The sequence below is a fragment of the Apaloderma vittatum genome, unplaced genomic scaffold, assembly GCF_000703405.1.
Source record: "Apaloderma vittatum isolate BGI_N311 unplaced genomic scaffold, ASM70340v1 scaffold7085, whole genome shotgun sequence".
NCBI lineage: Eukaryota > Metazoa > Chordata > Aves > Trogoniformes > Trogonidae > Apaloderma > Apaloderma vittatum.
The window spans coordinates 29,555-41,622 of record NW_009718692.1 but is presented as its reverse complement, the minus strand read 5'-3'; the positions used below and the strand labels follow the sequence as shown (position 1 = coordinate 41,622).

The 12,068-nt window shown below is 43.0% G+C and overlaps 1 protein-coding gene across 1 annotated transcript; it reads left to right on the top strand.

The window, feature by feature from the left end:
* Nucleotides 1-10,068: 10,068 nt before the first annotated feature.
* GCNT4 (glucosaminyl (N-acetyl) transferase 4, core 2) lies at nucleotides 10,069-11,424 on the top strand. The gene has a single exon (XM_009870331.1). The coding sequence runs from the start codon at nucleotides 10,069-10,071 to the stop codon at nucleotides 11,422-11,424; it is 1,356 nt and encodes a 451-aa protein (XP_009868633.1).
* The last annotated feature ends 644 nt before the right edge of the window (nucleotides 11,425-12,068 follow it).

Sequence of the window (12,068 nt, the reverse complement as noted above, 5' to 3'; positions counted from 1 at the left end):
GCCAGTGCACACAAGTTCTGGCCCGCTGGGCCCAATTTTTATGTTATGAGGTAGCTAGGGTTAAACATTAAACCTTTCTCCACTGCAGTAGTAGTATTTTAAACTCTCATGTGAGTTGGAACAAAGCTGTTTAACTCTATTTACGGTCATTTGTGGTTTGTTTGTTTGTTTTAATCTAATACCTTTATGGTGCATTAAGTCCCAGGCAAACGTGGATACCATCCCATCTCCTAAAGTCATAGGATTTAAATACTCAATATATAAGCAGTCAGGCTTAAGAATTTCTATGGCCCGCAATCCCTCACCTTTCTAAACATTTCCTTGCTTTAACAGGGCAGTTAACCAGTTCACCAGTTGCTGGACGCAACTAGAAAAGAGCATAGAGCCTTTTCTAAAGAACATATAGAGAGTTGAGACTGAGTGGCAGACAGACAAGCAAAATAACTTGCTGTCAGCACATCAGGTTCTGTTGAAAAACACAAGCTCTGTATATCATGCACAATGAAGAGCACTCATGTTTAGCACTGGGATGAAGTTTTACATGATAGCCATAACTGATGTATCTTTACTGACCCATGTTTCCTATGTATGCGGTATGAAGCTATCTTTCCTCTTTCAGAAGAAACAGGCTGTGGTAAACTGATAAATTTTTTTGTTGCTGCTTTTTCTTGGGGCACTGTGTAGTTTTAAGCCTTCGGGGTCTTAAAACTGACAGGCTTGTAATTTAATGAAATTTGGGTTTAAAAGCAGTGGTGTATTTTTCCACATACTGCAATTAGAATTCCATAAGGTAGCCTGTAAGTAGTTGTAGTTACTTAGCTCTTTAGTTGTCCATCATTCAGATGAAATCTAATATCAGGAGGGCCAAAACAAGGGCATGAGCTGTGTGGAATGAGGCTAATAGTGGTCACCACTATGTTACAGGGGCATAGGCTGAGGCACTAGTGTAGAGAAAGTGGGTGGAAAAACAGACAAACTTGACAGAATCAACTGATCTTGATTTAGTGCCAATAAAAAGCACTCCTACAGAAGGTCCACAATCCCTATAAATAGATAATTTTGTGATGAAAAGAACCAACTAACAGCAACACATGGTAGCACATTAATAAATTAGCTTTCCCAGCTAGCAGCATTGAAAAATCCAGTACAGTTAGAATTTTAATTCAGAGAGACAGTTTACTAAAAAAAACCCAACCAAACCAACCCAAAAAATCACTTAGCAAAGCGCATCATTACTTTTCTCCTTGCCCAGCTTCCCAGGAACATCCTTCTCTCCACGTTCCCCAGAGACCCATCAAGTGACTTGATTTGTATAGAAGGAAATCCAGAAGGAGCTACCTGCAGAGCTGGTGATGCAATCAACTTGGCCAAGTTTGCATTGCTGTGTGAGCAGGTGTGTGTTAAGTGAACAGATATATTATCAGGGAGAACTTTTCCCAAAGTGTCTTTGCCTGGAGGAGAGCAAATTGTTCCCATAGTTCCTGCTATTTTATGGTAATGATGTTGGTTGCTGAAATAGACTGTGACCTGGTTTCGAAGTAAGAGGTGTAGACATTGTTCTTGCCTCAGATGCCTTTGAGGGATGGAGGAGTAGTGAGTCAGAGAAAGCACCTGTTTTGCTGCTCCAATTTTTTGTTGTTGTTATTAATGCTACCTACATGAAAGCACTTACCCTTATTGATCCCTCTCTCCATTTTCCTCTTTAATCATTTCCTAGCCTCTTTTCTGCTGCTCCTACAGCACCCATTCCTTTTTTATTTTAACCTAAGTGATAAGCAAGGAGCCTGATTTGTGCTGTGCATTGGCAGAAGGACTTCTGCATGGGAACAACATGGTGGGATAGGAGCACTCGTGCTCCCCATGCATCTGCTATCTCCATTTCTGCTACTTCCACAGACTTGCATTCAGACTTGAGCTTTGCGCTTAACTATTGCTCTGTGGCAAGCACAAAAGCGGACTGCCCCATGGCAGCATTCATAGTAAGTACCATGTATTTCAGATGCACTGAGGAGAGAGCGACTGGCTGCTCACAGCCTAAATTTTCGAAGATTCTCTATTCTGGTAGCAGCCAACCTGCCTTGCCTTTCCATGTTCTGAGTTAACCACTCCTAACCTTATATGACAACTGATAAAGGGATGTTTCCCACCAGCTAGCTGTCTGACATGACACCAAAAATCATTTGTGGCATCTGTAGTCAACTGTAGAGAGTTACAGACCTCTTTGATGGGTAATGCTAGAGTAGAAAAGTAGTAGAAAATCAGTAGGGCTACATGCTAAGGGAGATCATGGGTTTTGTTCTTCTGTAGCTCATTGTGGTTGGTGGTTGAGCTTGGACTTTTGCTTACCTACTGAACAGGTCCTTCAGGAAGAACTGGCAGAGCAGGGAGGCCAGAGGACACTGGCTGGTGGATACCTTGCATTCTTCCAGAAAGCTGTGATGCATTTGCTGATGCAGTCAGACAGGTTACAAAGTTCCTCAGGACACCCTGCCTGCATGTACTGCTGTTGAACCTCCTGCCTCTCTATGGGACCAGAGAGCTTTGAGCGTTTGTCCCTTCAGCCTTCCGGGACAAAACCCAACCTTCAAGGCAGGTTTTTCATCCTTCTGCCTCCAGAACAGGCTTTTGGTGCATCTTGGCCCCACCAGGCTCTGATCTTCCTATTGTGGACCTGGGCAGTTCATAACAGCTCCACCCTGTGGGCAGCATTCAGGGAGCTTCTGGGCTCTGTAGATCCACCTGACAGCTTCTGCCTCTAATCACTGACAAGCTTGTGTTTAGAGGAGCACAAGCTATATCAAAGACAATGAGGAAAGAGAATGAAGTGCTGGCGATCTGCAGAATTTCTTGTAACCTAGAAGTGGTTGTTGAGCTGTTAATGAATCGGTGTCATCTGAATACAGACAAACTGGGAACACCTCTGCAGTGCATAGGAGATGTTGGAAGAAGACCACAGATTTTGGTGAGGCCAGAGACCCATTTGCCCTTTTTGAACCAGTTTAAGCACACTCTCAATTGGCTACTTTTTAGTTACAAATGGTCTCTATCAAAAGTGATGTGTCTGAACATTCACTGGTTTTTATGATTGAGTTTGCCGCATGGGAATATTTGCTAGATGGGAAAAGGAGAAAGGAGTAGATCTTGAAAAATAAATACCTACAGATCTTTCACTTTTGAGTTGAAGAAAAATCACCTTGAATAATTCAGCTGTTAGTTTAAAGGAGCAGCTTCTTGGAAACTGCTATATTCCCAGGAAGACTATTTCCCATAGCAATAGATGAGTTGTTTGTGAAATAGAAACCGAGGCTTCTGGAGGGGCTGGGGCTGCTTCTTCAGTGCTGGAGAGTCTGTTATCTTTTTTTACTGCAAGACAGTCAGTTTTTCTGTTTTCTTATTTGTACTGCCAGTACAGGGATATGAGAGATGGTTTGGCTGCATGGACTGCAGGTGGGACTTGCCAAGCAGAGCAAGAGAAACATGAGAGTTAGTTTGTTCCTGCTCAGGATGAACGGAGCTGCAGACTCCTCCTGTGCAAGAGTGACACTAGCATCACTGAGTTGGATAGACTGGGAATTGCTGTTACTCTGGCTACATGGGGTTTATGGAAACAGCTGAAATACTAGTCCAAGGAGCAATAACGAAGCCCTGGTATCCCTCAGGAATGACAGCTCTCCATATGTAGATCATTAAGGGTCTTAGCAGAGTGGAAACATGCCTTCAGAGAGACAGCATGAGCCCAAAGCCTGCCAGGTTCTCTGTGCTGCTGAAGGGAACCTGTTTGTTTCTCTGGGTTGCTTGAATCCCTTCTTAACCCTTTATAGAGAGATGGCTTCAAAGAGGGCTGAAGCTGCTGTAACCTTGAGTCAGCTGGTTAGTATCTGAATGTTCTATTCGTCCTCCAAGACACAGCATCGGCAGCTCCTATTTTTCTTTCAAGGGCCATAGGCTTTCAGGGAGGTGGGCACAATTTCTCCCAGCTCCTCTTTGTGTATGTGGGATCTGCTTGCCTGGAGGTAAGAAATGCTGGGCGGATGGGAGGTATCCTGTGCAACCCCAGATAGGCGGTTCACTGTGCCAGGTGAACCATGGCAGTTTATCTGCATAGCACTGAGAAGATGTGACAGTTTAAAAGGGCCACTTCTGCAGTGATTTGGTAAATACAGCGGAACTTTAGGTACAGATGCTCAAAGCTAATTTAAATCTAACTTATACTGGTTGTTGTTGTTTCTGCAGCATCTTAGATGTTCAATGTTATAGAGCTATAAATAATACAAATTAAATAATAGAGGGGAGTTATAAGCTTCGCGTGCAATGGCCTTGCTACCTCTGTGATAGTGTATAGTGACCCTAGCCAGTGTATTTAGATCAGAATGCAACAAAAATTACCTAGTATTCAAGTGCAAATGCAGAAGAGCTTTTGAGGCAGGCAGATCATCATTTCCTCTTAGGCTTTGTGTTGGAGGCCAGCTGGTCACTGGTACTTGTTTTACAAATTATTGCAGAAGAGAACATTGAGTTTAGTATGAGAAGCACAAATGAAGAATCTAATATTGCTCTAATCCAGCTTGATTTCAGCAAAACAAGAAAGCTGAACTGCAAGACAAGCCAAGGTGTAGACTGTTGCCATCTCTGATACTTTGTTCTCATTCAAATTTGGATTTCTTTTAGAACTTTTTTCAGTTTAGTTTAAATAAGAAATTCTCAGATAGGAAAGATCTCTTGAGTATGAAAGTAATATATTGACTTGAGGCAATGTGCATGTTTTTCAGAAGTGCCAATGAAACGAAAAGCACCCGGTTGTTCACACGGCTTACAAAGCAGGATGTTCAGATTCTTCTGACCAGGTTGGATGTGGTGTTAGCACACCTGACCCTTGATTAACCCTTCTCAGAGATCACCTTTTAATTTTCAGTATCACAGAAGGCACACTAGAGCCTTCTTGTGAATCAGAAGGGTTGTATTTAATGCTGTGGTTTGTGAGTGGAAGCTTTTAGCTGGACTGCCTTTCAGTAGAAATTCAATATTTCTATGTTGTTATAGTAATCTGTATTGCAAAAACCAACAGAAATAGCTACTGGTTCAGTGTGCTTCTCTGGCCCTTACAGGTGCACTTTACTTTTTCCTCCGTGACAGTGTTCCAGCATAAGCTTGGGTAATTTACCAAGGCAGGTTGTGTATGGGTGGCGTACAAGTACAAATGCCACTTTCCATGTTCATGATGTGCCCTCTGTAGGGATTTGCACATTTTTAGGTACTCTGCAGCTTTCCTGGCTGTTAATTTATGTTTACAGTTTGCCAGAATAAGATTTGGTAGTTTGCAAGCAGAAGCAACAATTTTTCTCGGGAAAGTAGACTTCTGCACATCTGGGTGATAGCAGCTGGAAGTGATTGTTAAGGCAGCAGGTCTTTATAGATATTCCACTGTGTTAAATCATACTTCCCTGAAACTTTGCTGTGTTAACCAGAAAAAAAAAAGAAAAAAAGAATGTCTATAGAGAAATTTGTTATTTCCTCTGTTCTCTCTTCTTATTTCTATATTCTGTCTCTCTTACCCAGCTGCTGCAACTCAGTGGAAACCAAGCTCTAATTCTATTGCATATACTTATGAGCGTTTTCTAGCATGCTTTTACCTTCAGCCTTCCCTCCCAGTACTTCCTTTAGCTGGCCATAGCTTGGTTCATAACTTTTAACATTTTCAGTACAGGAGGAGAAATCTTATCCTCTGGTTTTGAGTGGTATGTGAGCCCAAGGAGACTTGGGGTCCTGCTCTGCAGGCCCCACAAAGATGAGAAGTGCGCACTGATTTGAAGCATGGAGAAAGGAGTGGAGCTCTACTTCCTGCTTGAAGAGTGCTGTGCATTTTCTGGTTGTTCTGCAAGCCCAGCATCATTGCCTTAGCGAGATGCAGACAGCTGAGTCTGGCTGGAGGCAAGGACCAAGAGTTTCGGTTTGAGAGTGGCATGGCTCAGCCTTTGCCTAGTCCTCTTGGGAGGATTTATTCTCCTGACTAAGGCCAAAACACCATTTAAAAAGCAGAAGGACTTGATCTGTGCCTGAACCTTTTCAAAAGGGTGTGAAATTCTCCCACCACCTTGTTCCTCCTTCTGTGTCATTGTGCAGCTTGCCAATGAAGAAAGCAAATTATTTCAAGTGTTTGAAAGTGTAAAGCTAAACAAAATAGTTTCTTGCAGGGAGGAAAAAAAAATATATAAAAAAAAGATGGTGAAATACATGAGTGAAAAACTTGGCCGTTTTCTGGGTGGGATACAGATATTGCCATTACGAATCTAACTAGCAGTCCCTGTCCTGGTCCAGCAGCAGATTAAAGCAGATTCGGAGAACAGAGAAGTGCTTACAAGAAACTTTTTACGGGTAAAAATTTCCTGTTGGAAGTCTTGGCAGCTGGTAATCAGCTGATGTCATGGTTCCAGGGAATTTAGCTTTCTATCTGCATCTGCGTAGTGGTGAAGGTAACTCTGGAAACTCTTAATAGGCAGCTGATTGCCCAATTCTGTCTTGAATCCTGCTGAGCTCATGGTCTTTAACGTACCTTGTTACAGACTCTATTTATGTGCTGTGTGAGAACACACGTTTTGTTACACAACACGACTGTGTTTCCCTTGTCTGTGTTACATGTCTGTTTTCTTTGAACGTACCTTGCTTTTCAGGTGCAAAGGATAAACAAAACCACCCATTTTCCTTCTCTGAATCATTCAGTGCTTTGCATCCTAGCTAGTAAGTGCCCTGACCTGCTGTGCAATGTGTTGATCGCAATATGAGAATGGTGCCCATTAATTTTCTCAGGAGTCTTCTCACATGCAGAGGAGAAAGTGCAAACGTTCTGTGGAACAGGGCAAGGTGGCAATGCCAGGCTTCTTTCCTAGTGTAAAATCTTTGGGCAAAAGGTAGAATGTTGGTCCTGCGTATAGTATGGTAGCACCCAAGAAAAAAATACTTGTGAGCAAGATAACTGGAGGTAGATCTGGTCAGTGCTACCCCTGGTAGGTGCTTCAGGTAGCTCTAGGTGCCTGCTCCCATCTGCCACGCGTCAGTTGTTCCCTCCTTTTCCAGAAGGGATTGTGTGTACAGCCCACTGCTGCATCTGAGTGGGGCTTTGAGTGCTGCATGTGGTAAGTAACGGGGGTTTTGTGCTTTATCAAAACCTGAAGAGATTTGTGGTAGCCCTTCTGTCCCAAGGGTCTTGCACTGTTCCTCAAGAAATCATAGTATTTTCTGGAAGATAACTTTGTCCTGGTTAGAGACAAAGGATTTGTGCCTAAAAAGCAAAGCTCTTTTCCTCATACTGACATACCAAGCCTGACTGTGGAGTGCACCAGGGATTACAACATGAGCATATGAATTTAATCCAATACGGATGGAGCAAGAGGGACAGTAGCATATTGGTAGTGGTGAACTGCACTGCTGGAGAGATATTAAAGTCCTTAAGAGTGGTCACATGTGGCCAGATTCTCTCTGGACCACTGTGGTGATGGTGATATGGTGTGTATTTTTAAAAAAACAAACCCAAAAGAACCCACCATGAAAACCAGTAAGCAGCAAACAGACAGAGGAGGCTGTGGATGTACTTGCTGGCTCCTGGTCCTCTCATCTGAGGTCATGTGACCAGATGCTGGCCAGGGTCAGAAAGATCTTCTGTAAACAAGGGGTTTGGTGGAGAAGCTGAGATTTCTCACTGGTGCTCCCAAATTCCTTTCTCCACAGGGAATTTGAACCATGTAACCACAGTCTTCTGGATTCCTGAGACCTCTTTATATGGCACAGTAATGTCTTGTGATTAGCAGTGCTGAAAACCATAGGAATGCTCTGGAAGGTGAGTGTGGATCCTTCACTCAGTAGCTACAAAGAGGGGGTCTTAGGTGCTGTCCAAGTGATTTCTTGCACATCCTGGTCTAACTCTGGACCACAACAGGCTCCAGTGGTGCAGACTGGTAGTTTCAGGCAGGTAAGCATGGCTCAGTGGCCTTTTTGTTGGTTTATCTAGAAACAGAATGTTTGGCATTCTTGAGTGGAAGCTGGCTGGGACAGTGAAGGATATGAGGGTTTTTTTCCCTTCCTCTTCTTTTTTTCTTTATCCAGGCTCTCTTTTGCCTTTTTGAAGGAGGGAGAGAGGAAGGGATGAGGCAATCCCTGTTCAGCCAGGAGTGGTAGGAGTTGTCATTGGTAGCCAAGGAAACCACAGAGCAGAGGTGCAGGATGTGCTTCACAGGGAGATTACACCACACAGGTCTTCTCCCTCAAAAGAAAAACTGGGGGCAAGTTAGCTGCGTTCCCCTTTGCAAGGCTTCTGCCACCTGACTGGAAACCTGGCTTTGGTTAGGATTGGCTTTTGAGAGCGACTTTCCTCCAGGAACATAGGTACAGGAAGGAAGTAGGTGATGGAGAGACTTGCATAAAACGTTGGACTGGGATTAGTTTGGAGAAGTGATGGAAAGCACCTGCTGCCTATGGGGGCAGGTAGGATTTTTGGCTTCATGGGGAGATAGATCTGTCTTTTCTCATTGTTTGTTAGCATACCTGGAGGCTGTTTGTGAAACTTGCAGAGAGCTGTTGAGCTGTGACTTCTACAAAACGGGTACCTATTGGCTTACTTTCTCCCTTCCCTGGTCTCTACCTGGTGCCCTTGGGTGAAATAAGAAGGTGACATTTTCTTCTTGTTTGTGTAGCCCCCCAGAAGAGAAATATCAAGGAGTAAAGAGTAAGTCAGGAAGAAGAAACTGATGAAGCAGCTCATCCTTGACAGGCTGCATTGAAACTGAAGATACAGCTTGCAAGACCTGGCGTTGGTGGGAATGCTTAAGATGCAGGAGGTAGTCTTGCGGTAAGAGTCTTGCAGGTACACCTCAGTACTTGATTTTGTGTGCATATGTGGGATCTGCATTTTATTTACTATGAAGCATTTTGAAACAACTTCTAAAAAGAAAATGCTGGGAGCTGTTCAATTTAGAGACAAAGTAGGACTTAGTTTAAGCCAAGTAGAGTTCAGTTTAATGCTGCACTTGGATGTGGACTCTGGTCTGGTTTTAGTTCTGGAATAGCAGCAATGTGCCTTGCACTCAGCCTGTGAAGTGAAGCTGTATGGAAAGAGGGTCACTGTATTTAGCTGTTATCATGGTCATTCTTAGTTGTTAAAGTTGCTACACAGGGATGTTATTAAATACCCTGCTGCATAAAAAGGGGCTGTATGTGTGTTTGCAGCGACATCAGAGGTTGTGTCACACGACCCCAAACAGGATAGATGCTATTGCTCACTACTACCCCTCCTGCCTTCAGGAGGTTACATTATGTACTAATTCCCATGGATGGAAGTGCTATGAATTCATCAGTCTCTTTCTTCAGGGCTGGCTAGCAGTATTTTCCAGAAGAAATCTAGACACAGGGAGGACTTTGGGCTTGAAAGACCCTATTGAGAGAGGACAGGGAGGAAATTCATTTTGCCTTGGGCAACTTCACCTTGCCTCTAACTGGTGCTAGAGGCAAGGAGGATGCTCTGACTGAAATCTAAAGTTTTCAGTTTAATGCTTTATTTTTAAAAAAATATTAGTGTCTACCATTAAGCATTAAGCACGCTTTCTTTGCAGGCTCACTTGCTGCTCCCACTGAATCCCCTGGAGTTACTCAGGAAAATAAACAATCCTTCTTACTCACTTAGAGGACAGTCATGTTTCTGTCAGTGTAGAGATTGAGGGGCTGCTGTACTTCAGTTTGTGACTCAGAAGAAATTAACAACAGGTTTGGAAAATAAATAGTTGGAGTCTTCTTGCATCATTCTTATTTAGCTGGAAATCATCTGAAATCCATGTTAGTTTACTGCCTTCAGTTATCTAATTCAGGGGAAAGAAGTCTTTTGCCTCTTCCTGTGGTAAACGCTGTCTCTAAATTAACACGATGGTTAAGAGGTAACTGCAGATTTTCAGTGCCCTGTCCTGCTAAGGTGGTTTTTATGCTGTAGGTGGATCTATGTACACATGTCTTTGTTAGAAGCTAGAATTGTCTCTGATGCTTTTTTTCCTGATTTACAATATGGTTGTGTCTCCGCTTCCTTGCAGAATGAAGAGACGCAAGTATCCCTCACGAAGCAAGATCCTGATCCTGTGTGTTACAGGGTGGCTGATTGCACTGCTGAAGCTCTTCCATGTTGAAAGACACTTTTTCCCCTCTAAGGGCATTTATTTGGTTGAGCACTTCTTGAGCACTTCTTCTTATGTTAGAAACAGGTATTCCTACCTTAGAAATGAGTTCCAGTATGAAGTTAATTGTTCATCTATATATGAGCAAGATCCTCATGAAATTGGCAAGAGCTTAGAGATAAGAAGAAAAGAGATAGTTGATTTAGCTGATGAAGATGTCATAGCAATAACGAGTGCTTGCCACGTGTATCATTCACTTAGGAAATACCACCTAAAACCTGTTTCTCCAGAGGAGGAGAATTTTCCAGTTGCCTATTCTTTGGTTGTTCACAAAGATGCAGTAATGGTAGAAAGGCTCATACATTCACTATACAGTCATCAAAATATTTACTGCATCCATTATGACCAAAAAGCAGCAAAGAGTTTCAAATCTGCTATGAACAATCTAGCTAAATGTTTCCCCAATATTTTCATTGCATCAAAATTGGAGACAGTGGACTATGCGCATATTTCACGGCTGCAAGCTGATTTTAATTGTTTGTCTGATTTGATGGAGTCGTCAGTTCCTTGGAAATATGTTATTAATTTGTGTGGCCAAGATTTCCCTTTGAGGTCAAATTTTGAGTTGGTCACTGAACTGAAGAAACTTGGTGGAGGAAACATGCTGGAAACTATAAAGCCAAGCAGTAGCAAAAGAGAACGATTTACTTATCACTATGAACTTATGAAAGTGCCTTATGAATACGTGCAGATGCCTGTAAAAACCAACATCTCCAAGAATCCACCACCTCATAATATTGAGGTATTTGTAGGCAGTGCCTATTTTGTTTTAAGCCGAGCCTTTATTCAATATGCCCTTGAAAGCTCTCTTGCAAAAGACTTTTTTGAGTGGTCAAGGGATACATACTCTCCAGATGAACATTTCTGGGCCACTCTTGTACGTGTTCCTGGGGTCCCTGGGGAAGTTCCAAGATCGGCCCAGGACATAACAGACCTACAAAGCAAAACTCGTCTAGTGAAATGGAATTATCTTGAAGACCATTTGTATCCTCCTTGCACTGGCACTCACCTTCGCAGTGTCTGCATCTATGGGGCTGCAGAATTAAGATGGCTTCTGAATTATGGGCACTGGTTCGCCAACAAGTTTGACTCCAAAGTAGACCCTGTCTTGGTAAAATGCTTGGCAGAAAAACTGGCAGAAAAACAGAAAGAGTGGGTATATTTGTCCTCTGATAAACACTTTCTGCGCATAGATTCTGTGAATGCCTCGCTATAGCAGCACTGTCTCCTCTGATGTCAGCACTGTGTACTGTTACAGCACAGCACCTGCAGCAACTCTGCCTTGACCCGATGCAGGGCATTAGCGAGCGAAACGTCCATTCTGCGTAAAGTTCAGGGCCCTGGAGAGACAGATGCCTGCCCATTTAGTTATGAAAAGTCAAGCCTCTCTGATTAACTGTTTTGTAACTTGCCACAATAATCCTGTAATTGTTCTTCAGGGTGATTCTAAGAGGGTGAGGTTTGCTTTTGGAGGCTTTGCTGCTAGCTGTCCGAAGGGAGTATTTCAGAAACATGTGTTTGTGTCTTTCCTAAAAAACTCAAGTGCGTCTGCCTGCCTGTCCCTTTTTCCTTCACTTTTGTTTCTGTTAAAGATACGAAACAAAGACCTCTGTATCTGCTACCTCAGGAAAACTGAAAGTGCCCAGCTCATGGACAAAAACAAGAGATCAGCATGACGCCAAATGAGCCATGTGACCTCACCCAAAGCCCCAAACTTCCTGTTTGTGGAAGCTAACAAAGATCTTTGCAATGTGAATATGACTAGATGGTATAAGGGAAAGGTGATCCTTAGATACTGCATTCGTAGCATCATCCTCCTCTCCCAGCTTATCTGTGCGTTGCTATTCCTTCTGTGAAGCA